This window comes from Pristiophorus japonicus, chromosome 6, assembly GCF_044704955.1.
Source record: "Pristiophorus japonicus isolate sPriJap1 chromosome 6, sPriJap1.hap1, whole genome shotgun sequence".
In the NCBI taxonomy this organism is placed as follows: Eukaryota; Metazoa; Chordata; class Chondrichthyes; family Pristiophoridae; genus Pristiophorus; species Pristiophorus japonicus.
Genome location: NC_091982.1, coordinates 250,668,485 through 250,695,623, shown reverse-complemented (window position 1 = coordinate 250,695,623; position 27,139 = coordinate 250,668,485). Strand labels below are relative to the sequence as shown.

General features: G+C 44.7%; 1 protein-coding gene across 2 annotated transcripts in view; it reads right to left on the bottom strand.

Moving 5' to 3' along the window:
• Nucleotides 1-844: 844 nt before the first annotated feature.
• Nucleotides 845-27,139, bottom strand: part of LOC139266036 (claudin-1-like) — a 51,268-nt gene continuing 24,973 nt past the window's right edge. For both annotated transcript variants that reach the window (XM_070883820.1, XM_070883821.1), the window contains exons 3-5: nt 23,147-23,311; nt 16,021-16,105; nt 845-2,554 (exon numbers count right to left, since the gene is read on the bottom strand). In XM_070883820.1, the coding sequence (XP_070739921.1) occupies nt 2,386-2,554; nt 16,021-16,105; nt 23,147-23,311 (419 nt within the window). In that variant the 3' untranslated portion in view covers nt 845-2,385. The remainder of the gene's footprint in view (nt 2,555-16,020; nt 16,106-23,146; nt 23,312-27,139) is intronic.

Genomic DNA, 27,139 nt, shown 5'->3' with positions numbered 1-27,139 from the left:
ACTCAGGCTCGACACCATCCAGGACAAAGCAGCCCGCTTGATTGGCACCCCATCCACCACCTTCAATACTCACTCCCTCCACTGGCGCACTGTGGCTGCAGGATGTACCATCTACAAGAATGCACTGCAGCAATTCGCCAAGGCTTCTTCAGCAGCACCTCCCAAACCCGCAACCTCTACCGCCTAGAAGGACAAGGGCAGCAGGCACATGGAAACATCACCTCCAAGTAACGCACCAAGTCACACACCATCCTGACTTGGAAATATATCGCCGTTCCTTCATCGTCGCTGGGTCAAAATCCTGGAACTACCTCCCTAACAGCACGGCGGGAGCACCTTCACCACACAGACTGCAGCGGTTCAAGGCGGCGGCTCACCACCACCTTCTCACGGGCAATAAGGGATGCACAATAAATGACAGCCACATCTTAGGAATGAACAAAAAAATAAACCATTGAAGGTTACAGCTTGCTAAGAGTGAGCAGCCTGTGTGATCAAAGGTTTTAAAAAGTTTACAGTTCAAAGAATCAAACACAAGCATGTGTTTTTTTTTTAAAATCCCCATTTATTGCAAAATCCATAGAACACGCTCAGTATAAAAACTCAATCTGCAAGCGATGCCTTGGGCACAGCTACAGACAGATATATAAAAAGCCATGTACAAAACTGGAACCTCTTGGTGCCAAGAGATTAGAAGAGGCAGAATTATCTGCAGATACACAACATAACATCGGTTAGCAACTGGTCCAAAGGGACACTTGGACTGGCAGGAGGCAAACCACAATAACATTCCCTTGAAAATCTGGACCCGGAGGGGATTACACTGCACATCTCCCATTGCGTGATATATAAAATTCATATTCCAAATTTCAGTCTCTGATCATTTGTTTTGATCATATTTTTAAAAAATTACTGGCTGCTCTATGCACTCTCCTCTTTCTTCCCCCCCCCCCAAAAAAAAACATTGGTTCTAATCATTTCAAAGGATGCTGTTCTAGGAATTCAGCTGGAGTCCATTTCTTATACCCCCCGATTGCAAAGCACTGAACGGAATATTAAACAATGCTGGGCATCTAAAGGTTTGCAGAACACTCGCCAGGGGTTGTCAGACCATATTGATGAGGTCAACTGTGCTGAGCAGGTTTATCCTTGCTACTCTCACCCTAGTTTAATGCTCTACCTCAGCGTGCATGGGGGAGGAGGGGGTATGTGTGTGAACCCATTGACTGGACAGGCTGCAACCCATAACAACCCGCTCTTCCGTTTGAAAAATTGCAATATTTCAGCATCTCCAGATGTGATGCTGCAGCTGTTCACCTTCCCTGTAAAACTGGGCACCTTCTTTAAATATTGGGACTTAAAAAATTAACTTAGCATTTCAGAATGGGAACCCTTTAACTACTCCGCACACTGCCGCCCCCCCCCCCCCATTTTCACTATTACTTCAAGTCTCCCACACATCAGGCTCCAGCTGCAATGACTATTTCCTGTCATTGCTAGCTCTGCATCCAAACCCTCCTTCACTAAAGGAGCCGATTTATGCGGAGCTATGATTCCACAAATACCCATATCAGAACGGTGTCTTCAACATAAGGATAGTGTGGTGAACCTAGTGGGCATCAAACCAGATCACAGCCTGATCCAGCAGCCACTCAAAATCCACATCGAATTCCAGGAGCCCTAGCTGATCTCATCCTCTCCCTTGCTTGCCCACCCACCACGGATCACTGAGGCCTATTGTAGTCACCCATTACCCTGATGTTTGAGACCAGCTAACTCTGCAGACGACGGGGCCTATCTGATGTCAGTGGTTCAGTACTGCAGCAGTTACCCACGGATTTATGAAGGGAGCTTTCATAGAATTTGATAGGCAGCCATTCAGCCCTTCAAGCCTTGGAGCCATTTTTTGATAGCACACAGGAAAACAATAGAAACAGCTTAGAATTAGCAGGGACCCAATACAGGGATCTGGCTAAACTCAACTCGGGAATCTGCCCTTCTATTTAATTGGGGTCCTCAGTGTATGTGAATGAAAAGGTCTCACTACCCCGGACACAATGTCGCATTACCCTCAGAAGCAGATATTGCATATACACAAGCCCCTGTACAATCCTCCTTTTGAAAAAGCTATTTAATATTTTATATGTTGCAGGAAAGATCTATAGCCTGTGCTCGAAATAAACTAGCAATTGGTGCATTTACGATTAGCTAAAATTAAATGACAATACAATGAGTAAACTGTAACGTTAATAGAACTAAAGCCCTTTCATTTCCTACTCGTCCTTGCAGGAAGGGTCATCAAGGGTAATACTAGGCATCTCTTACTGAAGAGACACGCATCCCGTGAATCGTTCGCATGGGATCTTCTGAGCAGCTCAGCCAGCCTCACACGTAGTTCTTTGCGGCAGATGGAGCAGACTGCGAACGTGGATACCCGCGGCCCGGGTAAGAACTCTCGCTACCTTTGGGGTAAGAGCAACAGAGGAAGGCGCCACCGAGTATGGAGAGAGCAGTGGCAGCCCATCCTATGAAGAGAGCCTGGCCAAACTCAAACCTGCAAAGAAAAAGAGACAGAATTAGTATTTTGCTTCTATCTGATGAGATTGGGACAGAAGGTTAACTTAACCAATATTTTCCCTCACCGAATTTGGTGCTTTGTCTTTTTTCATAACAGGAGGAGGCCATTTAGCCACTTGAACCTGTTTTGCCATTCAATGAGATCATGGTTGATCTGCAACCTAACCCCATATATACCTGCCTTTGTCCAATCATACCTTGGGTTAACAAAAGTCTATCAATCTCAGATTTTAATTTAACAATTGATCTAGCATCAATTGCTGTTTGCAGAAGAGAGTTCCAAACTTCTACCACCCTTTGTGTAGAAGTGTTTCCTCATTTCAACCCCAAAAGGTCTGGCTCAAATATCAAACCTCAATCCTAAACCTTCTAAATTCTAGGGAATACAACTCTAGTTTGTGTCATCATCATAGGCAGTCCCTCGGAATCGAGGAAGACTTGCTGCCACTCCCAAAGTGAGCTCTTTGATGGTTGAACAGTCAGATACGAGAGCCACAGACCCTGTTACAGGTGGGACAGACATTAGTCGAGGGAAGGGGTCGGTGGGGCTGGTTTGTCACACGCTCCTTCCGCTGCCTGCGCTTGGCCTCTTCATGCATGTGTAATCTCTCGTAATTTCACCCTTGACGTTCAGGTATCATTCTGGTAAACCTACACTGCACTCCCTCCAAGGCCAATATATCCTTCCCAAGGTGCAGTGCCCAAAAGAACAGTGCTCCAGGTGTGGCCTAACCAGAGCTTTGTATAGCTGCAGCATAACCTCTATCCCCTTAACTCTAGTCCTCTAGATATAAAGGCCAGCGTCCAATTAGCCTTTTTGATTATTTTCTGGTCCTGTCCATGACATTTTAATGATCTATGTTTACCTCCCCCACTCCAAAGCCTCTTTGGACATCCACTGTTTTTATCCTTTCACCATTTAGAAAATACCCTGTTCTATTGTCCAAAGTGGATGACCTCACATTTGCACCTAAAAATGATCTGTATGGGAAATTGGATTTGCCCCGTGAGTACTGGTTTATTTTAGGGGATTTATCAGTGTTTTTAACCACCTCCAAATCCAAAATGTTTGGTGGGGCTTTAAACTGGTTTTATTGGCTATACCTAGAAACTGAGCGCTAACTCAATCATGTAGCCTGAGCTGTGAGTACAACAGTGGTTGTGTTCAGTGACATTGGTCAGTGGATTGGATTGGAATTCCCTTGGGATGGAGGACTGAGTTCCAGCAGCTCGCACTTGTATAGAGCTTTCAACATACTGCAGCAGTCCAAAAGGGATTCAGGCATTGAGCAGGACACTGGGCAGAAAGGTGGCAGTGATGTTGGAGAAAAAAAAAAAGAGTTTATACAGCGGTCACTGTTGTAATGTAGGAAATGCAGCAGCCAATTTGGACACAGCAAGCTCCCACAAACAGCAGTGTGATAATGACCAGATAAATCATTTTTTTTCTCCATGATGTTAATTGAGGGATAAATATTGGCCAGGACACCTTGAAGAACTCCCCTGATCTTCGAAATAGTGGCTGTGAGATCTTTTCATCTTTTACATCCACCAGACAGGCCTCAGTTTAACCCCTCATCAAAAAGATAGCACCTCCAATAGTGCAGTGCTCTCAGCAAAACAAATAGAATCCATATGGATAGAGATAAAAGATAATAAAGAATCAAATCACACTAATAAGTGTAGCCTACAGAGCATCTAATAGTGGAAGGGAGGTGGAGGAAGAAATATGCAGACAAATTAGGGGAATTGGTAAAAAAAAAATCATGGGGGATTTTAACTACCCAGATATTAATTGGATAGAAGAGGTAGGTAGAGAGGATAAGGGAATGGAGTTCCTACAATGTGTACAGGACTCTTTTCTAACCCAATATGTTAAAAGTCCAACAAGGGAGGATTCATATTGGATCTAGTAATGGGGAATGAACCAGACCAGATAAGAGAAGTAGGGGTACATCTCAGCAATAGTGACCATAATATAATATGCTTCAAGATGAGAATTGAGAAGGAATTAAGTATGCCAAAACCAGGTTAATAGATTGGAGAAAAGCTGATTGAGGGGCTGAGAATAGAACTTGGGAAAATAAAATGGACAACAATTTTGGCAAACCATGATGTAGAACAGCTATGAGAAAATTTAAAATGGTATTGAGTGCAGGAACAATATATTCCACTAAAAGGAACGAACAAACTAAACACTAATGAGTCTCCATGGATGAATAAAGCTATAAGGGAACAATTGAGGGCAAGGAAAGAGGCATACATTAAGGACATGGACAGCAGAAAAGTGCATGATAAGGGAGAATATGGAGATTAGGAGACAAGTCAAAAAGGAACAATTAAATTCATTCATCAAGGAACATAAAACAAAGTAGTAAAATATTTTACGGGCACATCAATTAAAAAAAGTTGGTTGGGATGGGAATAGAGCCATTAAGGGATAGACAGGATAATACCACAGGTAACGATAGAAAATTGGCAGAAATATTAAATTATTTTGCTTCTGTATTTACCAGGAACATAGAACAGGTAGATTTGACATTGGATGATGGGATTAGTAATGAGATAAGTACATTTTTAAAAAAAATGTTTAAAAAGAGGGGATTAAATAAACTAATCCATTGCTAAGAGGATAAAACCCTTGGTCCAGATTGATTGCAGCCATGCATTACTACACATTTAATAATTCATTAGAAAAAAAATGTAGTGCCAGACGACTGATGGAAAGCCAACACAATACCTATATTTAAGAAGGGGATAGAATATGCCCAAGGAATTATAGACCAGTCAACACATCAGTGGTAGGAAAAATAATGGAATCCCTACTAAAAAGGGGAAAAAAAGATCTAGAAACCAGCAATATAGTAATAAATAGTTAGCCTGGATTTCAAAAGGGAATGTCCTGTTTGACCAATCTCTTAACTTTTTGAAAAAGTAGACAATGGTAATGCAGGAGTAGTAATTTATCTAGATTTTCAAAAAGGCCTTCAATAAAGTTCCACATAATAGACTGATGAACAAGGTCCAGAACCAGGGGTCACAGTCTAAGGATAAGGGGTAAGCCATTTAGGACCGAGATGAGGAGAAACTTCTTCACCCAGAGAGTGGTAAACCTGTGGAATTCTACCACAGAAAGTTGTTGAGGCCAATTCACTAAATATATTCAAAAAGGAGTTAGATGTAGTCCTTACTACTAGGAGGGTCAAGGAGTATGGTGAGAAAGCAGGAATGGGGTACTGAAGTTACATGTTCAGCCATGAACTCATTGAATGGCGGTGCAGGCTCAAAGGGCCGAATGGCCTACTCCTGCACCTATTTTTTATGTTTCTAAGGTCAGAGAATGTGGAGTCAGGGGACAAGTAGCAGAATGGATCGCTAGCTGGCTTCAAGACAGAAAGCAGAGAGAGTAAAGGATAGCTATTCACAGTGCTAGAAGGTGGGTAGTGGTATTCCACAAGGATCAGTGCTGTTCACAATTGAGACTTTGGAATCAAAAACACAATTTCTAAATTTGTAGATGACACTACATTGGGGGGGGGGGGTGGGGTGGGAATAGTCAATACTGAGGAGGACTGCAACAAGTTATAGGATGACATTAATAGACTTGCAGAATGGGCATATAATTGGTAAATAAAGTTCAACACATAAATGTGCGGTATTACATTTTGGTAGGAAGAATAGAGAGGTCACTTATTACTTAGAGAGTGCAAGTCTCTTATTTATTTGTTCCTGGGATGTGGGTGTCACTGGCAAGGTCAGCATATAGTGCCCATCCCCAATTGCCCTAGAGAAGGTGGTGATGTTGAGGTAATTTATGACTTGGAAAATAAATGGGGTAGAAGAGCAAAGGGATCTCAAAGTAAAAGTATACATCACAAAGTTGCAACACAGGTTAGCAAGGCCATAGAAAAAGCAAACCAAGCACTAGGGTTTATTTCTAGAGGTATATAATTGAAAAGGTAGGGACGTTATGCTAAGTCTGTATTGAACCTTAGTTAGACCACAGTACTGGGTACAGTTCTGGTCGCCATATTATAAAAAGGATAGCGAGGCACTGGAGAGGGTGCAGAGAAGATTTACAAGGATGATACCAGAAATACAAGGATATACATATCAGGAAAGGATGAACAGGCAGGGCTTCTTTTCTCTTGAAAAGGCAGAGGGGTGACCTAATAGAAGTCTTTAAAATTATGAAATGATTTCATAGTGGATACAGAGAATGTTTCCACTTGTGGGGAAGAGCATAACTAGAGGCCATCAACCTAAGATAGTCACCAAGAAATCAAATAGGGAATTCAGAAGAAACCTCTTTACCCAGAGAGTGGTGCGAATGTGGAATTCACTACCACATAGTAAAGATGCATTTAAGGGGAGGCTAGACAAGCATGAGGGAGAAAGGACTAGAGGGTTGTGATGATAGATTTAGATGAGGTACTGCCCCTCCGACAGCACGGCACTCCCTCAGTACTCAGCCTAGATTTATGTGCTCAAGTCCCTGGAGTGGGACTTGAACCCACAATCTTCTGACTCAGGTGAGGGTGCTACCCATTAAGCCACAGCTGACATGGCTGAGAGATGTAGAAGGCAGTGGGTTTAAGAAAATTGCAGAGTGCAGGAGGATTGGTGAGCTAACACAATTATAGTTCAACAATCTCAGAGGGTGAACTACATAAAAACAGGTAATACATGGAGGGACCTTTGGAACCCAATATTCTTTGGTGAGGTTCTAGAACAGTGACGGGACCATTAATTCTCTGTAGTCGGTCTCCTCCCATAATTCCCATACACAGTATAAATCAGTAAATAGAGGAAGGTGCAGGATGCATTCCACTCCACATTAATCTCTTTACAACATTAGTTTAAGACCCTCCTTCAAACCCACCTCTTTGACCAAAGGTTTAGTCACCTCTTATTTTCTCCTTTTGTGGCTTGATGCCTATTTTAAATATATATATATTCTGCTACTGCGAAGCACCGCAAGACATTCTTATTTTTTTAAAAATTGTATAAATACAAGTTGTTGTTGTGCAATTATGAAATTGGTCAACACCACCCATTTAGTTATCCTGCCCAGAACAATGTCTCGGAGCTAGTGGTGAATATCCTAACATGGCATTTGGACAAGGATTTCACAGAGATACTCGCCTCGCCCACCCAGAGTATTGTTGTTTTGTGCAGATGGCACAAAGAATTTGAAACTAAGAACTCATTTTCTACAGTGACCTCAGAATGACAAAGTGCTTTACAGCCAATGAAGTAATTTTTGAAGTGTGGTCACCATTGTAATGTAGGGAACACGGCAGCCAATTTTCACAGCAAGGTCCTACAAATGAGATTAAATGACCAAATAATCTGTTTTAGGGATGTTGGTCGAGGGATAGTTATTGGCCAACACACTGGCCGACTTAAAAAGATCAAAGAGCAGGAGTTCTCCACAGAGAGGGCAGATGGGGCCTTGGTTTAACGGCTCGTCCAAAAGATGCCTCTGGCAGTACTGGCACCAGGAGTGTCTGTGCTCAAGTCTCTGGAGTAGGATTTAACCCATGACCTTATGACTCAGGCAAGAGTGCTACCCACTGAGCCACAGCTGACATCAAACCATGGCCTGCATGGGGTAAGGTACCTCCTGGTAACAGGTGGTCAGTCCAGATGGATACTCAAATTACAATGGTCAGTTGATTCTTCTTTTGTTAAATGCCAGGATGTGGGTGTCACTGGTAAGGCTGGCATTTATTGCCCATCCCTAGAAAATTGATACAACTAAGGGGTTTGCCAGGCCACTGCAGAGGCCAGTTGAGAGTAGGCCACAATGGTGTGGGACTGGAGTCATATTATAGACCCAAACCAGGCAAGGACAGTAGGTTTCCTTCCCTGAAGATTAGTAAACCAGTTGGGTTTTTACAACAATCTGATAGCTTCATGGTCAGTTACTAAATACCAGCTTTTTAATTCCAGATTTAAAAAAATACTGAATTCAGTTTCTTGACTTGCCAGCAACACCCACATCTGGAGAATGATTTTTTTTTTTTTTAAAAACAAATCAGGGAGGGGCAGAGAGTGTATGAAAATAGAATGGCAGCCTACATAATAGGTGGTTAAGAGATCTTCTATAGACAACTAGTAGGGGGCTAGTTAAAGGAGGGGTGGGGCCAATTAGGGACCATAAAGGAGACCTACGTATGGCTGAGGTACTTAATTAGTACCTTGCATCCGTCTTATCCATGGAAGAGGATGCTGTCATAGACAGTGAGGGAGGAGGTAGTGGTGACACTTGATGGGATAAAAAAAAAAAAATTAAGAAGAGGTACTAGAAACACTGGCTGTTCTTAAAGTAGATAAATCACCAGGAGCAGATGGGATGCATCCTAGGGTGCTGAAGGAATTGAGGGCAGAAATCGCAGAGGTACTGGCCACAATCTTCCAATCCTCCTTAGATACAGGGGTGGTGCCAGAGGACTGGAGAATTGCAAATATTACACCAGTGTTCAAAACAGGGTTAAAGATAAACACAGCCACTACAGGTCAGTCAGTTTAACCTCAGTAGTGGGAGAAAGAACATATAAACTAAATTGTACAATCCTAAAGGGGGTGCATGAACAGAGTCCTGAGAGTCTGTGTGCATAAATCGTTGACGGTGGCAAAGCTGGTTGAGAAAGCAGTTAATAAGGCTCACGGGATCCTGGGCTTTATAAATAGAAGCAGAGTACAAAAGTGTAGAAATGGTAAAGCTGTATAAATCACTGGCTCTGCTCCAACTGGAGTACTGTGTCCAATTCTGGGCACCACTCTTTAGGAAGGATGTGAAGGCCTTAGAGGGTGCAGAAAAGATTTACGAGGATGATTCCAGGAATGAAGGACTTAAGTTACATGGATAGATTGGAGAAGCTGGGGTTGTTGTTCTTGGAGCAGTGAAGATTGAGGAGATTTGAGGGGTGTTCAAAATCCTGATGGTCTGGACAGGGTCAATGAAGAGAAACTGTTCCCATTGGCAGAAGTGTCGAAAACCAGAGGACACAGATTGAAGGTGATTGGCAAAAGAACCAAAGGCAACATAACTTTATTGCACAGCGAGTACAAAGATGGGTGGGAAAGCAAGTTGTGAGGAGAACACAAAAAATCTGCAACAGGATTATAGTCAGGATAAATGAGTGGGCAAAAATTTGGCAGGTGGAATATAATGTGGGAAAAATAAAAAAGTTATAATTTAAATGGAGATAAATTGCAAAGTGCTACAGTACAGAGGGACCTTGGGGTTCTTGTGCATGAAACACAAAAAGTTAGTATGCAGATACAGCAAGTAAATCAGGAAGGTCAATGGAATGTTGGTCTTTATTGCAAAGGGGATGGAGTATAAAAGCAGAGAAGTCCTGCTACAACTGTACAGGGTATTGGTGAGGCCACACCTGGAGTACTGCATACAGTTTTGGTCTCATTTAAAAAACGAGGGATATACTTGCATTGGAGGCAGTTCAGAGAAGGTTGATTCTGGAGATGAAGGGGTTGACTTATGAAGAAAGGTTGAGCAGGTTGGGCCTGTACACATTGGAGTTCAGAAGAATCTTATTGAAACATACAAGATACTGAGGGCGCTCGACAAGGTAGATGCAGAGAGGATGTTTCCACTCGTGGGGGAATCTAGAACTTGGGGGCAGAGTTTTAGAATAAGGGGTCGCCCAATTAGAACGGAGACAAGAAGCAACTTCTTCTGAGTTGTAAATCCGTGGAATTCTCTGCCCCAGAGAACTGTGGATGCTGGGTCATTGAATATATTTAAGGTGGAGATACAGATTTTTGAATGATGAGTGAAGGTCATGGGCAGTGGCCAGGAAAGTGGAGCTGAGCCCAAGACAAGATCAGCTGTGATATTATTAAAGGCTCGAAGGGCCAAATGGCCAACTTCTGCTCCTATTTCTCATGCGTGGTTGGGATCTGGAATGCACTGCCTGAAAGGGTGGTGGAGGCAGACTCAATCTGAAGGAAAACAGGTTCAAGACTACGGGGAAAGGGCAGGGGCGTGGTTGGCTTGATTGGTTACAGCATGGAAGGCGGCCATTTGGCCATTCTATGATTCTACTTCCTGCCCCCAGCTACAGGAAAAATGCAACACCACCCTCTAAAAAGGGGCAGCCCCCAGCCCCCCATATTCCCACTGACTGTCTGCCATTTCCCAGTCGCACGTACGCTGGGGGCAGAGGGGGTGAGGGGATGGGGAAACTGTTCGGTGTAGTTAGGTGTGGGGACTGGGAGGGAGGAGGCCATTTGGCCTGGGATAGGGGCAGGGATCAGACCAGCAAGCCCTTCGGCCTGGGCTAGGAGCAGGACCGGGAGGGCACACAGGGCCAGGGAGTGGATCGGCAAGCCCTTCAGCCTGGGCTAGGGGACCACAACCAGTAAGGCACTCAGGGCTGGAGCCACACAGGCAAGGGGCAGGCTAGGGATTCGGCTACAAAACAAGCTGTGTGTGGGGGGAGGAGGGGGACATTAGGGAAGGGGAAAAAAAAAAGGCGAGGAGGGGGAACATCTGATCAGAAGGCTTGGTCCCTGGGGAGGGGGAGGGAGAGACAGCAGATTGCCAAATCCAAACTACTGAGGATGCACGTCCATTGGAACAGCGTCAAAAACTTAATTTTTTTTCCCGCACATGCACAGAAGATGTGGCTTCGTTTTTTGCCCCCCCCCCCCCCCACCCCACCCCACCAGACAGTTTGCTTAAAGGGTCAATTATTTTTAGGTAACAGTGAGCTCAGAGGAGTTGGGTAACATCTGCCGTGTTGATCTCACATTCAGGTGCATTTAAATTAAGTTAATTGGAAATCCAAACTTGTAATTATTTAACAATAACAGGATTGGCTGGGCATCTGGAGCTAGAATGCTCCTGCGTTGGTGAATATTTCACCCCCAGACTGAACAAAAAATCCCCCTTTAGTGATGGAGTTAAAATGGTGGACAAAGGGAAGAGAAAGAAGAGATACTGACAACTTGCTTCTGACACTAAGATAACAAGAGCGTATATAATTCAGGTAACATTAGAGCTTGCAATGTGATATTAATTACAAGAGATTCGAATGAACTGCACCCAGCCCTTCCCCCACACCCCCAAACGCCACATTCACTTCTTTCACCAACGTTCCTCACCCTTGTCCTGACATGCACAGACCAGTAACTCACGAGCCTGGGCCAAGCCCAAAATGATAACTGGCTGCTCAGTTTTCACACAAACTCAAAAAAGGTTTCAGTACAAACTGACAGCAAGAGCTTACATTATAGTTGGACGGCAAATTTAAACCACATCTCCTGTGACTAAATGACACAGTTGAACAGGATGTTAGCGCACATTTCACAACTTGATCACCTGCTTCAAACCAGAGTGTAAATCTCAGCCACCCGACTGTAACCAGCAAGTTTCACAACCAACCTCAGAGCAATTCAGCCTCCATTTTCTAAACTGCACAAGTCAGCCATTTTGTATTGATGTGTGAGTCACACTCAATTACAACATTGCCAGTGGCTACACTTCAAAAAGTACTTCATTGGCTGTAAAGTACTTTGGGATGTCCAGTGGTCGTGAAAGGCTCGATATAAATTCAAGTCTTTCTTTCTCTAGATAAATGAATCCAGGTCAGATTTAGTTCTACGTTCCTTTAATGAGGAACACTCAGGTGAAAAACAATAGGCACCTCAAAAAAATTAGGACCAACACCAATTCCCACCAACACCAGCCACCAAGAGGTTAATGCTAGATAGGAGAGTTGTGCCATGATTGATGAGCACAGGAGTGTTTATATCTCTCCACAATGGAGGAAGTGAGGCTGCCAACCTCAGAATGGAGAACCTCACTCCTAAAAAAAAAAGGGAAGGAAAGTCTTTGGGATGGTGAAAAGAGGAAGAGGCATGAATCTGTACTAAAAAACAGAAAGACACACGCTGAACCACCAAAATGGACAGGAGATCAGAATTCCTGGCAGACTGGGGGTGAAATTGGTCTACAGCAGTGGTGTAAAACAGGCAGATAGGGAACGGACTGCCCGTTCCACACTGCGTCCCATAGGAAGTCAATGTGCTGTCGATTCGCCAATATCTCCTTCCCGTTACTCACGTACACCAATTCTTCCCCGTTCAAAAGAAACATACTGCAAGTAAAATTAGACAATGCTGTGGGAAGGGGGAAATTGGGAGAGAGTCCCTTACATTTCTAGGACACCAACAGGATTTCCATCAATCCTGTGCGGACCGAGTTTACGCACACACCTTGAACTGGAAGTTTTTAAACCCTTGTGCATTTTGAGCTGGAGCACAGAGCTGATAGAGAGAAACTATTCCCATTAGCGGAAGGGTCAAGAACCAGAGGACACATATTTAAGGTGATTGGCAGAAGAACATGAGGGAAACCTTTTACGCAGCAAGTGATTGGGTTCTGGAATGCATTGCCTGAAAGGGTGGTGGAGGCAGATTCAATTGTGGCTTTCAAAAAAGGGAGTTGGATAAATAGCTGTAGGAAAAAAAATGGCAGGGCTACAGGGAAAGGGCAGGGGAGTGGGATTGGCTGAAGTGCTCCTGCAGGGAGCCAGCATGGGCTTGACAGGTTGAATGGCCTCCTTCTGTGTTGTAACCGTTCTATGATTCTATGATTCTGGCAGTCCCTCCGCTGACCCACCATGCCCCAGATGAGGGGATCACCAGACTGTCTGCTGCCAACTAGCATCACATTCTAAACATGTGCAAAGACAATTTAATTGGGTTTGTTCATGGGTTCAGCAGTTTGTGCAGCAGAGTTCCAACCGAGGCCCCGATAGATATCCTGCACCTGGGCACCTCAGAGAATTTGCATCAAAGACACGGCACCAAATTAGGAGCAGGAGTAAACCATACAGCCCCTTGAACCTGCTTAGCCATTCAATAAGATATATTCATTGATATATTTAAGGTGGAGATAGGCAGATTTTTGAACGATAGGGGAGTGAAGGATTATGGGGAGCGGGCAGAGAAGTGGAGTTGAGGCCAAGATCAGATCAGCCATGATCTTGTTGAATGTCAGAGCAGGCTCCAGGGGCCAAATGCCGACTTCTGCTCCTATTTCTTAGGTTAAGATCATGGCTGATCTAGCTCAACTCCACTTTCCTGTACTGTCCCCATAATCCATTAATTCCCCAAGAGCCCAAAAATTTTTCGATCTCAGCCATGAATATACTTGGCGACTGAGCATCCACAACCCTCTGCGGCAGAGAATTCTAAAGACTCTCAACCCTCTGAGTGAAGACATTCCTCCTCATTTCAATCTTAAATGACCGGCCCCTTATCCAGAGACTTTGCTCCCTAGTTTTAGAATCTCCAGCCAGGGGAAACATCCTCTCTGCATGTCAATCCTCCTCAGAATCTATATTTAAATGAGAGCACTTCTCATTCTTCTAAATTCCAGGGAGTATGGGCCTAAACTACTCAATCTCCTCAGGACAACAGTCTCATCCCAGAAATTAGTCTAATGAACCTTCGTTGAACTGCCTCCAAGGCAAGTATATCCTTCCTTAGATAAAAAGAGACCAAAACTGTACACAGTACTCCAGGTGTGGTCTCACTAAAGCCTCATACAAACATAGCAAGACTTCCTTACACTTGTACTCTTAACCCCCGAGTAATAAAGCAGACATGCCATTTGCCTTTCTAATTGCTTACTGTACCTTCACCCGTTTCCTGTACAAGGACATAAATCTGAACATCCGCATTAACAGGCCAAATAACATCCCCTTTAAACCTCGAGCGTTCCCACTTTCCCACCCTCCCACGGCGATTTTCAGCTCAGTTTCCTTCAATACAGGTGAAAACTGCTAGTTCGGATATACAACATACATGCCACAGTTTAACGCTCGGTGCGGTTAACGAATCATCAGATTTTGGGGGCACGCGCCAGTGTTTTGCTAGTTATCTACATAACATAATAGGAGCAAGAGTAGACCTTTGAGCCTGCTCCGCCATTCAATAAGATCACGGCTGATCTGATCCTGGCCTCAACTCCACTTCCCTGCTCACTCCCTATAACCCTAAATTCCCTTACCATTCAAAAATCTGTCCATTTCCACCTTGAATATATTCAGTGACTCAGAGCGCCATCAGTATCTTACATGTGATCACCTCTCATTCTTCTAAACTCCAGTGAGTACAGGCTAACCTTTAAGAGGATATCTGGGTACAATGTCCTGATCGGACTCTCAAATGGCCCCAGCGGAACTTGCCGCCGATTGTTAGTTCTGGCAGATACTTGCCCTGGGGAGCTTTCAAGCCTCACTAAGTCAGTGTTTCACTCAATCTAACCTTTTCTTTTTAAGTGGGAGATGGAGGTGAGGAAGAACGAAAGAAAAAACAAAAAGGAATGAAAGTGTGTGCACCTTTACAAATTAACCACGTCTTCTAACTCTTCTTCCTCCTCCTCTTACCCACAACCCACAATGTGTTGTTCCACAACGGTTTTGTGTGAACTATCCAGGGCTGTAATTTAGAGTTGCTTTAACTGTTGACATTTGATAAAACCACACAGACTAAGCCTCATTACGTATACGCTCAACAAACCATGGGCAAACTTAGCAGTTTTTTCATGCTGCCAATGACCTCCTCCTCTTAAAAGGAGTTCGCCCCTGCTGGGGTACAGTTCTACCAAGGTTGGTCACACTAAATTTGTTGGAATTATCATTCCTCACGAGAGATTGTTAGAGAATTCACAGTGGGGCCTCACAGCCGAACCCAATCTTGTCCTTTCCCATTAGGAACGGGAGTTGTGGCTGGTTTCCTCCCCATAGTCCAGAAAGAGAAACATTGGGATTGCTACCAACTCTTCACCCGACACCAGCCAGCAGACCAGGACTGAACTTTGTGCCTTCGGCTCTGTAGGCTTCAGTCTGCCAATGTCTTTGCCCACCGAGCCACGAAGGAGAAAGCCCCTCAACTAAACCCACAAACTTCCATTTTAAGTGCTACCAACTGAACCACCATGAATTCAGTCACTTGGGTATCAGCCGTGACTCAGTGAGCACTCTCGTCTCGGAGTCAAAAGGGTGTGGGTTCAAGTTCCACTTAAGACTGAGCACAAAATCTAGGCTGACACTCCCAATGCAGTGCTGCACTGTCAGCGAGACAGTACCGAGGGAGTGCTGCACTGTCAGAGGAGATGTTAATCCCAGTCTTCTCAGATCGATGTGGAAGATCCCATGGCACTATTTTGAAGAGCAGGAGAGTTCTCCTGGTGTCCTGGCCAATATTTTTCCATTAAACATCACCAAAATAGATTATCTGCTCATTCTCCTTGTGGGACCTTGCAGTGTTTCCTTACATTACAACAGTGACCACACTTCAAGAAGCACTTAATTGGCTGTAAAGCACTTTGGGACATCCCAAAATCATGAAAGGCACTGTAATTGGGCATGCTCTCTTGTCGAGTCCAGATACACAACTTACCTAGTGTTGACTGGGGTGAAAGGATCGTAAAATTCCTGGACAATCCTGTTCCCATACCAGGCTGTGGCGATCAATGCAGCGAGACCTAAGAGATCAGGAAAGAATGTTCGTACTTAGTCATCTTCGGTTAAAAAGTAGTGTTTTAAGTGTACATGAATTCTAACAGGCCAATTCCTGGCTGTTATGTTGGACCTATTTCACCCATGTTAACTTTGGCCAGAAAAACATGCCCAGCTTAATTTGTTAAAATTGATTACTAACCTCCCCCTCATTGTCTGCAGGAAGTGTCCAAAGAGTCAATTGCAACAATAACTTGCATTTAAACAGCACTTTTAATGGAGTAAAACATCCCAAGGTGCTTCACAGGAGCGATTATCAAACAAAATTTGACACCGAGACATAGAGTATAAAAGCGGGAAAGTCTTGCTACAGTTATACAGGGTATTAGTGAGGCCACACCTGGAATACTGCGTACAGTTTTGGTTTCCATATTTACGAAAGGATATACCGTATATACTCGCGTATCATGCGACTTTTGAAGACCTAAATTGTAACCTAAATTTGGGGGGGGGGTCGCATGATATGCGAGATACAAAATTTGCGGGTGTGAAGTGCTGGCCAAGATTAGGCTGTTAAGCAGACCGTATCCACGCTGAATCTCGGCAGGTATCTCCTGGGCTGGATTACAGCCTCTATTGTCACTTGTACTGTATCTTTGCTGTGGTCTAGAGATCGCCACCCACAACTCCCGCTGATGTTTGCTGCATTATTAGAGGCTTTAACAATCAAATCTCCATCTATCTCAGCCCATGCTTCTTTTACCCACAAACACAGTAGAGGCAAATCCGGAGCCTTCATATTCCCTCCCTTCGTAAATGATTTCTCTCCTTCCATCATCCAGTCATTCCATTTCTTTCTTACATTGTCTTTAAATGGCTTATTAATGGATACGTCAAGTGGCTGAACAACGCTAGTCAAGCCAGCTGGAATGATTGCTATATCGGTGTTCGATTCGCGAACAGCTTTCACAACAGAATCCACTCGATGTTTCATGATTCGGTTGTTAAGGTCTGTATTCGATCGTTGTTATGTGTTGGGTACTTGTTAAACTTGTTTGAAAGCCTAGCCTAGTGGCATCTGGTATCTCAAAAAAGTGACTCGCATGATACATGATATATATGATAAAATCATGTTTTGGGGACGAAAATTTAGGGGTCGCATGATACGCGAGATCATAGGATACGCGAGTATATACGGTACTTGCTTTGGAGGCAGTTCATAGTAGGTTCACTAGGTTGATTCCAGAGATGAGGGTTGACTTATGAGGAAAGGTTGAGTCAGTTGAGATGAATGAATGAGAGGTGATCTTATCGAAACGTATTAAGATTGAGGGGGCTGGATAAGTTGGATGCAGAGAGGATGTTTCCACTGATAAATGGTGACCCCTTATTCTAAAACTGATCAGGAGGAATTTTTTCTCAGAGGGTTGTAAATTTATGAAATTTGTTGCCTCAGCTGTGGAAGCTGGGACATGGTCTTAAATTTAAGACAGTGTTTCTTAACTGATAAGCTGAAGGAGTTATGGGGAGCAAGCAGAGAAGTGGACCAGAGACCTTGATTGGATCAGCCATGATCGTATTAAATGGCAGAGCAGGCTCGAGGGGCCGTATGGTGTTCTTATTTTGCGACATTAGGTCAGGTGTTCAAAAGCTTAGTCAGTCAAAGAGGTAGGTTTAAAGGAGCCTCTTTTTTAAAAAAAAGACACGGAGAGGTTTAGACAAGGAATTCCAGAGCTTGGGACCCAAGTTTCCACATGATTTGAACCTGATTTTTTTTTTTTTTTATAAAGGAGCAACTGGTGGAGAACGGACTGTCTTAGAAATCGCAATTCTCCACATTTTTTTTTCTGCAGTTCTAGTCAGGTAGAACAGTTCCACTTTGGAACAGAATTTTTTCTTCAAAAAGGGGGCGTGTCCAGCCACTGATGCCTGATTTGAAAGTTTCCACAGTGAAAATGTACTCCAAACTAACTTAGAATGGAGCAAGTGAAGATTTTTGTAGAACTGAAAAAACCTGTTCTACACATTAAAAAAAAAATCAGGCGCAGGTTACAAATTAGGTGTCCAGAACGAGGTGGGGGGGGGGGGGGGGAAGGAAAGTAATTTAATTCTACAATAAATCCTTATTTATACTTATACAAATAAATCCAACCTGAATAAAAATTTATAAGCAAAGAAAAGATTAAATAAACCATCTTCCTACCGGTGTGAAAGTGCTTCAGCCAGGGAGAATGCTGCAGCAAGCCTCACAAAACGAGGCAGCCATTCCCGAACACGGGTGGGGGGCGGGGAGGGAGAAAGGAAGCTGTTCCAGACGGCAGGAGGGAGGGAACCGACTGACCGAACGCAGGTGAGGAAGCCGTTCCAGACGGTGGGGAGGGACCCAACCGATCGAACGCGGGGGGGGGGGGGGGGGGGGGAGGAAGACATTCCGGGCGGGGGGGAGGGGGAGTGCGGGCCCAACCGACCGAACGCAGCGGGGGTAGGGAGGGAGAGAGACAGAAGGCTGCAGGAAGCCTCAGAAATTGAGGAGCCATTTCCCGACGGCAAAAGGGGGAGGTCGTCAAGAAATGGCTGCCTCAATTTTGAGGCTTCCTGCAGCCTTCAGTGCTGATGTGCATGTGCTTTTATTAAAAAATGTTCAAAAACTAAACAGCTACAAAAGAACTACAAAAATGGCCGAGTGCCAACGTTTCCTTCACACTGCGCGTGTGCGAACGCTCCAACGCGCAGTGTTGCCGGCAGGAAAAAACTAATTTAAATAGTACCTGCCCCCTCCCACTTACAAAATCGACGCGAGTGTAGGCTCCGCCCCCCTGGGCGCCGCGCCAAACAGACAAGGAGCTGCAGGGCTCTCCAGAATCGCGAGTTTTTTTTCCGGCGCGAAAAACAGGCGCCCAGCTCGGAGGGGCGCCCGTTTATCGTGTGGAAACTTGGGCCCTTGGCAACAGAAGGCATGGCTGCAAATGGTGGATGTGAAGAGGCCAGAATTGGAGGAGCGCAGACATCTTAGAAGGTTGGCGGGGGGGGGGGGGGAACTGAAGGAAATGAGATAGGGAGGGAATAGCAAACAAGGATGAAAATGTTAAAATTGAGGCATTGCGGGTCAGCGAGAACAGGGTGATGGGTGAACAGAACTTGGTGCAAGTTAGGACACAGGCGGTCGAGTTTTGGATGACCTCAGGCGGTGGTAGATGGGTTGGAATAGTCAAGTTTCGAGGTAACAAAGGCATGGAGGAGGGTTTCAGCAGCAGATGAGCTGAGGCAGGGGCGGAGATGGGTGATGTTAGAGATTGAAGTAGGTGGTCTTGGTGATGGAGTGGATAAGAGGTCAAATATGACATCTAAGTTCAGTCTCAGACAGATGCTAGGGAGAGGGATGGAGTCAGTGACTACAGAATGGAGTTTGTGGCAGGGACCAAAGACAATGGCTTCGATTTTAATATTTAGTTGGAGGAAATTTCAGCTCATCCAGAACTGGATGTCGGACGAGCAGTCTGACAATGGAGACCGTGGAAGGGTCGAGAGAAGTGATGGTGGGGTAGAGCAGGGTGTAGTCAGCATTCATGTGGAAACGGATGTCACCGCAAAGGGGCAATATGTAGATGAAAAAAAAAAAGAAGGGGGGTCAAGGATAGATCCTTGGGGACACTAGAGGTAACTGTGCAGGGGCAGGAAGAGAAGCTGTTGCAGGATATTTTCTGACTATGATTGAATAGATAATGGAACCAGGCGAGTGCAGTCCCAGCCAGCTGGACAACAGTTGAGAAAGATAGATTGGTCAACCATGTCAAAGGCTGCAGACAAGTCAAGAGGACAAGGAGCATAATTTGCCTTTGTCAATCACAAAAGATGTCATTTGTGACATTGATAAGGGCTGTTTTAGTATGGTGGTGGGGGCGGAAACCCGACTGGAGGGAATTCAAACATGGAATTGCGGGAAGATGGGCATAGATTTGGGAGGTGACAAAACGTTCAAGGACTTGGAGGGGAAAGAGAGGTTAGAGATTGGGTGATTGGTTGTAGCATGGAGGGATCCAGGATTTTGTTTTGTTTTGAGAGGGGTGATGATGGCAGATTTGAGGGAGGGGGGGACAGTACCTGAGGACAGAGAACCGTTAACAAAGTCGGTTAACATGGGGGTGGTCAGCAGTTACAAACTTGTCAAACAAATTTAAAAAAAAGGATGAGATTTACAAAACAAACTAAATGAATATTAAAGGACGATTTTGATCATTTTTGCATCACTTTCGCCCCGAGGTGAAGCAGGGTTGCAAATTCTGGATGACCTGGCGATGGTCCAGCTGACATCGAAGATCACTTCCTAAAACCAGGTGCGGAGCTGGTTGATGAAAAGGTCCATGTCATTCAATAGGCAACTTGGAGGACAGATACCAAGGAGATGTGTCCAATGGTAGGCTAGTGCTGCAATACACTGCAAGTTGAGGTAAAAGCAAATGGTAGCTAAAACTTGGCCAATAAACTGGAAATTAGAACTTTGGAAAAAGCAAACTACAAGGAGTGAGGAGAAACAGCCACAAGTAAGATCCTCAGATGACAGTTTTATAGGAAAATTGGGGGGTGATGGTTAGTCATTTGCACCAATAGCTTTTAAATACAATTCCATACCAACCTCAATTGAAGGAACCACATAATTAATATGTCACTCACTATTTAACAATACAATACTGCAAGTTGGAGAGTTGTGGGTTGTAGCTTACAACTGTGAATGAGCCAATTAGTTGGCAAGAATCACTTCAGTGCAGATGACGAAGGCCATTTCGGCCCTTCTGGCTCATCCTGCTACACAAGCTCATGATTCCCTTAATGGATTTAACTGCCTTTTGGATTACTGGAGTATAGTTTTACCCACCCTGCTTTCCAAAGACCACTTGAGGTATTAATCCACAAGAAGCACTTTCGGACATCAGATCAGCTACCTCTGCCACTTCGCTCTTCGTCTAGCCCACTAGGACAAACTTCCTCCAAGGTTCCCCTGTAAACAGGAGGTCATCCAAAACTCTGCTGCCCATATTCTAACTCGCACCAAGTCCCGTTAACCCATCACTCCTGTGCTCGCCTACCTACATTGGCTCCCAGTTAAGCAACGCCGTGATTATAAAATTCTCATCCTGGTTTTCAAATCCCTCCATGACCTCGCCCCTCCCCATTTCTAATCTCCTCCAGCACCACAACCCTCTGAGGTATCTGCGCTCCTCTAATTCTAGCATCTTGAGCACCTGATTTTCTTTGTTCCACCATTGGCAGCTGTGTCTTCAGCTGCCAAGACCCTAAGCTCTGGAATTCCCTATTCTCTCCCTAAACCTCTTGCTCCCCCTTTAAGACATTCCTTAAAACCTACTGCTTTGACTAAGCTTTTGATCATCTGTCCTAATATCTGTGGCCCGGTGTCTGATTTTGTTTTATAATACACCAGTGAAGTGCCTTGGAATGTTTTACTAAAGTTAAAGGCGCTGTATAAATGCAAGTTGTTCTGAACTTTCATTAGTTTCTACATATTTTAAATATTGCTCAAGAGTCACCCTGATCGCCATCCAATTAATATCTTGCATACTTCTAATTAGGTCCACCCTCATCCACTCCCTTTCAGGACTGAAGAGCCAGAGTTTTCAAGACTGTGCCTCATCAATTAGTCCCTCGGACAGGAGGGATCAGCCTTGTGGCCCTGGTTTCCATTGCCCCCAGACTGGATGTTTCACTTGTACTTTTGTGATCAGAACTCCGGGCAAGTCCTGCCCAGGGCACTAACATTTCAGCCTGTCCCCCTCAGATTTAGGGGCATCTCAGCATTGACTATAGAGAAATCTGAGCATTCAGTGTGGAGTCTACAATCATTCCCAGATCTTGCTTATGTCCTCTCCCCATCAGTAACTCAGTCACCCCCATTTTCTTCCAATCTGTAATGACTTGTTTAGTTTCATCTGCCGTGGTTTTATTCATTTGCAAAAAATATAGTTTCAATCCTTCACTGATTCATTGGCTACAAGTTAAAGTACTCAAACTCACACTGTCAGACATCTCTTCCCCAAATGATATTTGCATTGTTTATGGAGCTGGCTATTTCTGCACTATACATCGGCAGTCCTTCAGAGTCAAGGATGACTTGCTTCCACTCAAAGCGAGTTCGCAGGTGACAGACTAGGTCCTGCATTGGTCTCATCAATCACAGGTGGGGCAGACAGTGGTTGAAGGATTGGGTGGTCAGGGAGCCTGGGTTGATGCACACGTTTTCCGTTGTCTACTCTTGGATTCTGATGAGCCTTGTCGCCGAGACTCAAGGTGCTCGGCACCCTCCTGGATGCTGTTACTCCACTTGGGCCAATGTGGGTCAGGGATTCCCAGGTGTCAGTGGGGAAGTTGCACTTGTCAAGGAAGCTTTGAGGGTGTCCTTGAAGAGTTTCCTCTGCCCACCTGGACCCCAGGGCTCACTTGCCATGTTGAAGCACTGTGTAGAGCACTTGCTTTGGGAGTCTCGTGTTGGGCAACATGGACCATTTTCCATACCTCGGGAGCCTACTGTCAGCAAGGGCAGACATCAATGATGAGGTCCAATACTGCCTCCAGTGTGCCAACGCAGCCTTCAGTCACCTCGGAAGAGAGTGTTTGAAGACCAGGACCTCAAATTCAGCACCAGGCTGGTGGTCTACAGGGCAGTAGTGATACCCGCCCTCCTGTATGGCTGAGATGTGGATTATATGCAAACACCTCTAAGCGCTGGAGAAGTACCACCAGCGCTGCCTCCGCAAGATCTGCAAATCCACAGGGAGGATAGATGCACCAACATCAGTGTTCTTGCTCAGGCCAACATCTCCTGCATCGAAGCATTGACTACGCTCGATCAATTCCATTGGGCGGACCACATCGCGCACTATCCAATAGCAAGCTGAAATACCCAAATGTTTTTCTTAACAATAAATTGACACACACAATGCACGAGACAGGCAAATCCATTTCCTCCACTCCTCCCTCCCATTTGAAGAGTTAGAGTTTTGCGCATTTGGATGCCCTTTTGTTAGAAGCAAATCCTCTCCCCTCCCCATTTGTACCTGAGATAATGAACATCACTCCCCCAACAGTGGCAACTTTGCCCTTCTTCGCTTTGTCATCCCCAAAACATGTCGTGCACTTCATTCCCGTGGCAGCAATCAGGATAGCCAAGGTCCCGAGCAGGATGCCGATGATCATTAGTGCTCGGGTGGCCTGAAGCGTACCTGAAGGAGACAAACGTACAGTAATGAATACCCAGATCATGTGCAGGAACATTTGTTTGCGCTCCATCATTTAACGCAGTTACCAAGTTCACCCATCCTGAACAATTTAGAAATCTCATCGCTGACCATTTCCTCACACCAAGTCACTCATTTCTCCAGAGATTGTTGCAAATCTTGCTCCAAAATTCTCTTCCCCATACCATTGAAAATTCTAGAATATTCCACCTTAGCACATTTGAACGGCAGAAGTAATTTAAAAAGTGACCACAGGGACAATATTCAACTTACAATCACACCATTTGATCAGTCAAATCCCATCACTGCTTCCCCTCAAGTTTCTATATTCCCTGCACCTCCAGACTGAGCTTTTTGATGAGGTAACAGAGTGGATGGGGCAGTGCAATTGATTTGGTGGACTTTCAAAAAAGTGTTTGATAAAGTGCCATATATTAGGCTGATTAGCAAAATTGAAGCCCATGGGATAAAAGGAGCAGTAACAGCATGGATACAACATTGGCTAAGGGATAGAAAACAGATGTGTGGTAAATGGTTGTTTTTCAGACTGAAGGGAGGTATATAGTGGAGATCCCCAAGGTTCAGAACTTGATTACTGCTGTTTTTTGATATACATTAATGATTTGGACATGGAGGGGCACGGGTACAGGGTACAATTTCAAAATTTGAAGATGGCACAAAACTTGGAAGTATAGTGAACAGTGAGGGAGATAGTAATAGACTTCAAGGAGGACATACAGGCTGGACACGTGGCAGATTAAATTCAACACAGAAAAGGTACGAGGTGACATATTTTGGTAGGAAAAATGAGAAGACAGAAACAAAAAAGAGGTACAATTCTAAAAGGAAGTGAAATAAAGGAGACTGGGGGTGTTTGTGCACAAGTCTTTGAACATGGCAATACAGATTATACACACACAGTACATCGTCCGCATGCCCGATACTAGACTCCCAAAAATAAGCGTTCTACTCGGAGCTCTGACACGGCAAGCGAGCCCCAGGTGGGCAGAGAAGACGCTTCAAAGACACCCTCAAAGCCTCCTTGAAAAAGTGCAACATCCCCAGACACCTGGGAATCCCTGGCCCAAGACTGCTCAAAGTGGAGAAGCATCTGGGAAGGCGGCAAACACCGCGAGTCTCACCGTGAGCACGCAGATGCCAAGCACAAACAACGGAAGGAGCGCACGACAAACCAAGCACCCCACCCACCTCTCCAACCACCGTTTGCCCCATCTACGACAGACTATGGGTCCCATATCAGAACAGAACACAAGAAATAGGAGCAGGAGTAGGCCCCTCGAGCCTGCTCGGCCATTTAATCAGAGCATGGTTGATTTGATGGACTCAGCTCCACTTCCCTGCCTGCTCCCCATAACCCTTCACTCTTATTGTTCAAAAATCTGTCCATTTCCACCTTAAATATATTCAATGACCCAACCTCCACAGCTCTGAGCTAGAGAATTCCAAGAGAAGAAATTCCTCCTCATCTCAGTTCCAAATGGATGACCCCTTATTCTGAAACTATGCCCGCTAGTTTTAGATTCCCCTCAAGGGGAACATCTCTCTGCATCTACCCTGTCAAGCCCCATCATTATCAGTCACCCGAGAATTCATTTTTAGTGTGGAAGCAAGTTATCCTCGACTGAGGGGCTGCCTAAGAAAAGACAGGTTAACAAAACAGTTAATAAAGTGCATGGGATTCTGGGCTTTATAAAATCGATGGAGTGTATAAAAGCCAGGAAGTTATGCTAAACCTATATAAAACACTAGTTCATCCCCAGCTGGAATATTGTGTCCAATTCTGGGCACCACACTTTAGGAAGCAGGTGAAGGTTTTGGGGAGGGTGCAGCAGAGGGGGATTAGAAGGGTTCCAGAGAAGAGATATTACAGTTACATGGATAGACTGGAGAAGCTGGGGTTTGATAGGTGTTTAAAATCATGAAGGTTTAGATGGAGTAAATGGCTGAAGGGTCAGTAACCAGAGGGCACAGATTTAAAGGTGATTGGCAAAAGAACCAGGAGATATGGAGGAAACATTTTTTTTAAATAAACGCAGTAAGTGGTTCGTCTTTGGAATATATTTCCTGATAGGGCAGTGGATACAGATTCAATAGTCACCTTCAAAAGGGAATGCAAGGATATGGGGAAAGAGTGGGGAATGGGACTAACTGGATTGCTGAGAGCCGGCACAGATTCAATGGACCGAATGGCCTCCTTGTAGGAACATAGAAAATAGGTGCAGGAGTAGGCCATTCGGCCCTTCTAGCCTGCACCACCATTCAATGAGTTCATGGCTGAACATGCAACTTCAGTACCCCATTCCTGCTTTCTTGCCATACCCCTTGATCCCCTTAGTAGTAAGGACTACATCTAACTCCTTTTTGAATATATTTAGTGAATTGGCCTCAACAACTTTCTGTGGCAGAGAATTCCACAGGTTCACCACTCTCTGGGTGAAGAAGTTTCTCCATCTCGGTCCTAAATAGCTTACCCCTTATCCTTAGACTGTGACCCCTGGTTCTGGACTTCCAACATTGGGAACATTCTTCCTGCATCTAACCTGTCTAAACCCATCAGAATTTTAAACGTTTCTATAAAAGGTCCCCTCTCATTCTTCTGAACTCCAGTGAATAGAAGCCCAGTTGATTCAGTCTTTCTTGATAGGTCAGTCCCACCATCACAGGAATCAGTCTGGTGAACCTTCGCTGCACTCTCTCAAAAACAAGAATGTCCTTCCTCAGGTTAGGAGACCAAAACTGTACACAATACTCCAGGTTCAAGGTGGTCCATCACCAATGTTCCACACCCCACCCACCCAATTACATGCACAGCACTTTAAGGGGCAGCATGGTCCATTTACACTTTGCACACGTGAGAAACTTCATTGGAGAAGCCAATCCTGGGCTAAAGACATTTCTCATCAGTTCTAAATGGTCAACCCCTTATTTTGAGATTGTGACCCCTGTTTCTAGACTCCCCAGCCAGGGGAAGTATCTTCCCTGCATCTACCCTTTAAGAATTTTGTGTTGGAATGAGATCACCTCTCATTCTTCTAAACTCGAGGATAGAAGCCTAAGTCTACTCAATCTCCTCACAGGAGAATCCCTCCATCCCAGGAATCAGTCTGGTGAACCTTCGTTGCACTCCCTCTCTGCCAAGTATATCCTTCCTTCGGCAAGGAGAATAAAACTGTACACAATATTCCAGGTGCAGTCTCACCAGGGCCCTACATAATTGCAGCAAGACATCTTTACTCTTGGCCTTTATTACAAGAGGATTTGAGTACAACATATCATTTGCTTTCTTAATTGCTTGCTGTACCTGCATGTTAACTTGCAGTGATTCGTGTACAAGGTCACCCAGGTCCCTTGGAACACTAACATTTCCCAATCTCACCATTTAAAAAAATACTCTGCTTTTCTATTTTTCTTGCCAAAGTGGATAACTTCTCATTTCTCCATTTGCCATGTTCTTGCCCACTCATTTAGCCTGTCTATATCCCCTTTGAATCCTCCTCACAACTTACATTCCCACCTAGCTTTGTATCATCAGCAAACTTGAATATATTACATTTGGTCCCCTCATCCAAATTAGTAATAGATTGTGAATAGCTGAGGCTCCAAGCACTGATCCTTGCGGCATCCCACGAGTTACAGCCTGCCAACCCGAAAATAACCTGTTTATTTCTACTGTTTTCTGTCAGTTAACCAATCCACAGGAAGTGGCTCCATGGCACAGCCTCAACCACTGAACGCCACCTTGCCTGAACCATCGCTGCGATGACCCATGGCACAGTGCCCATCTGTGGCTCA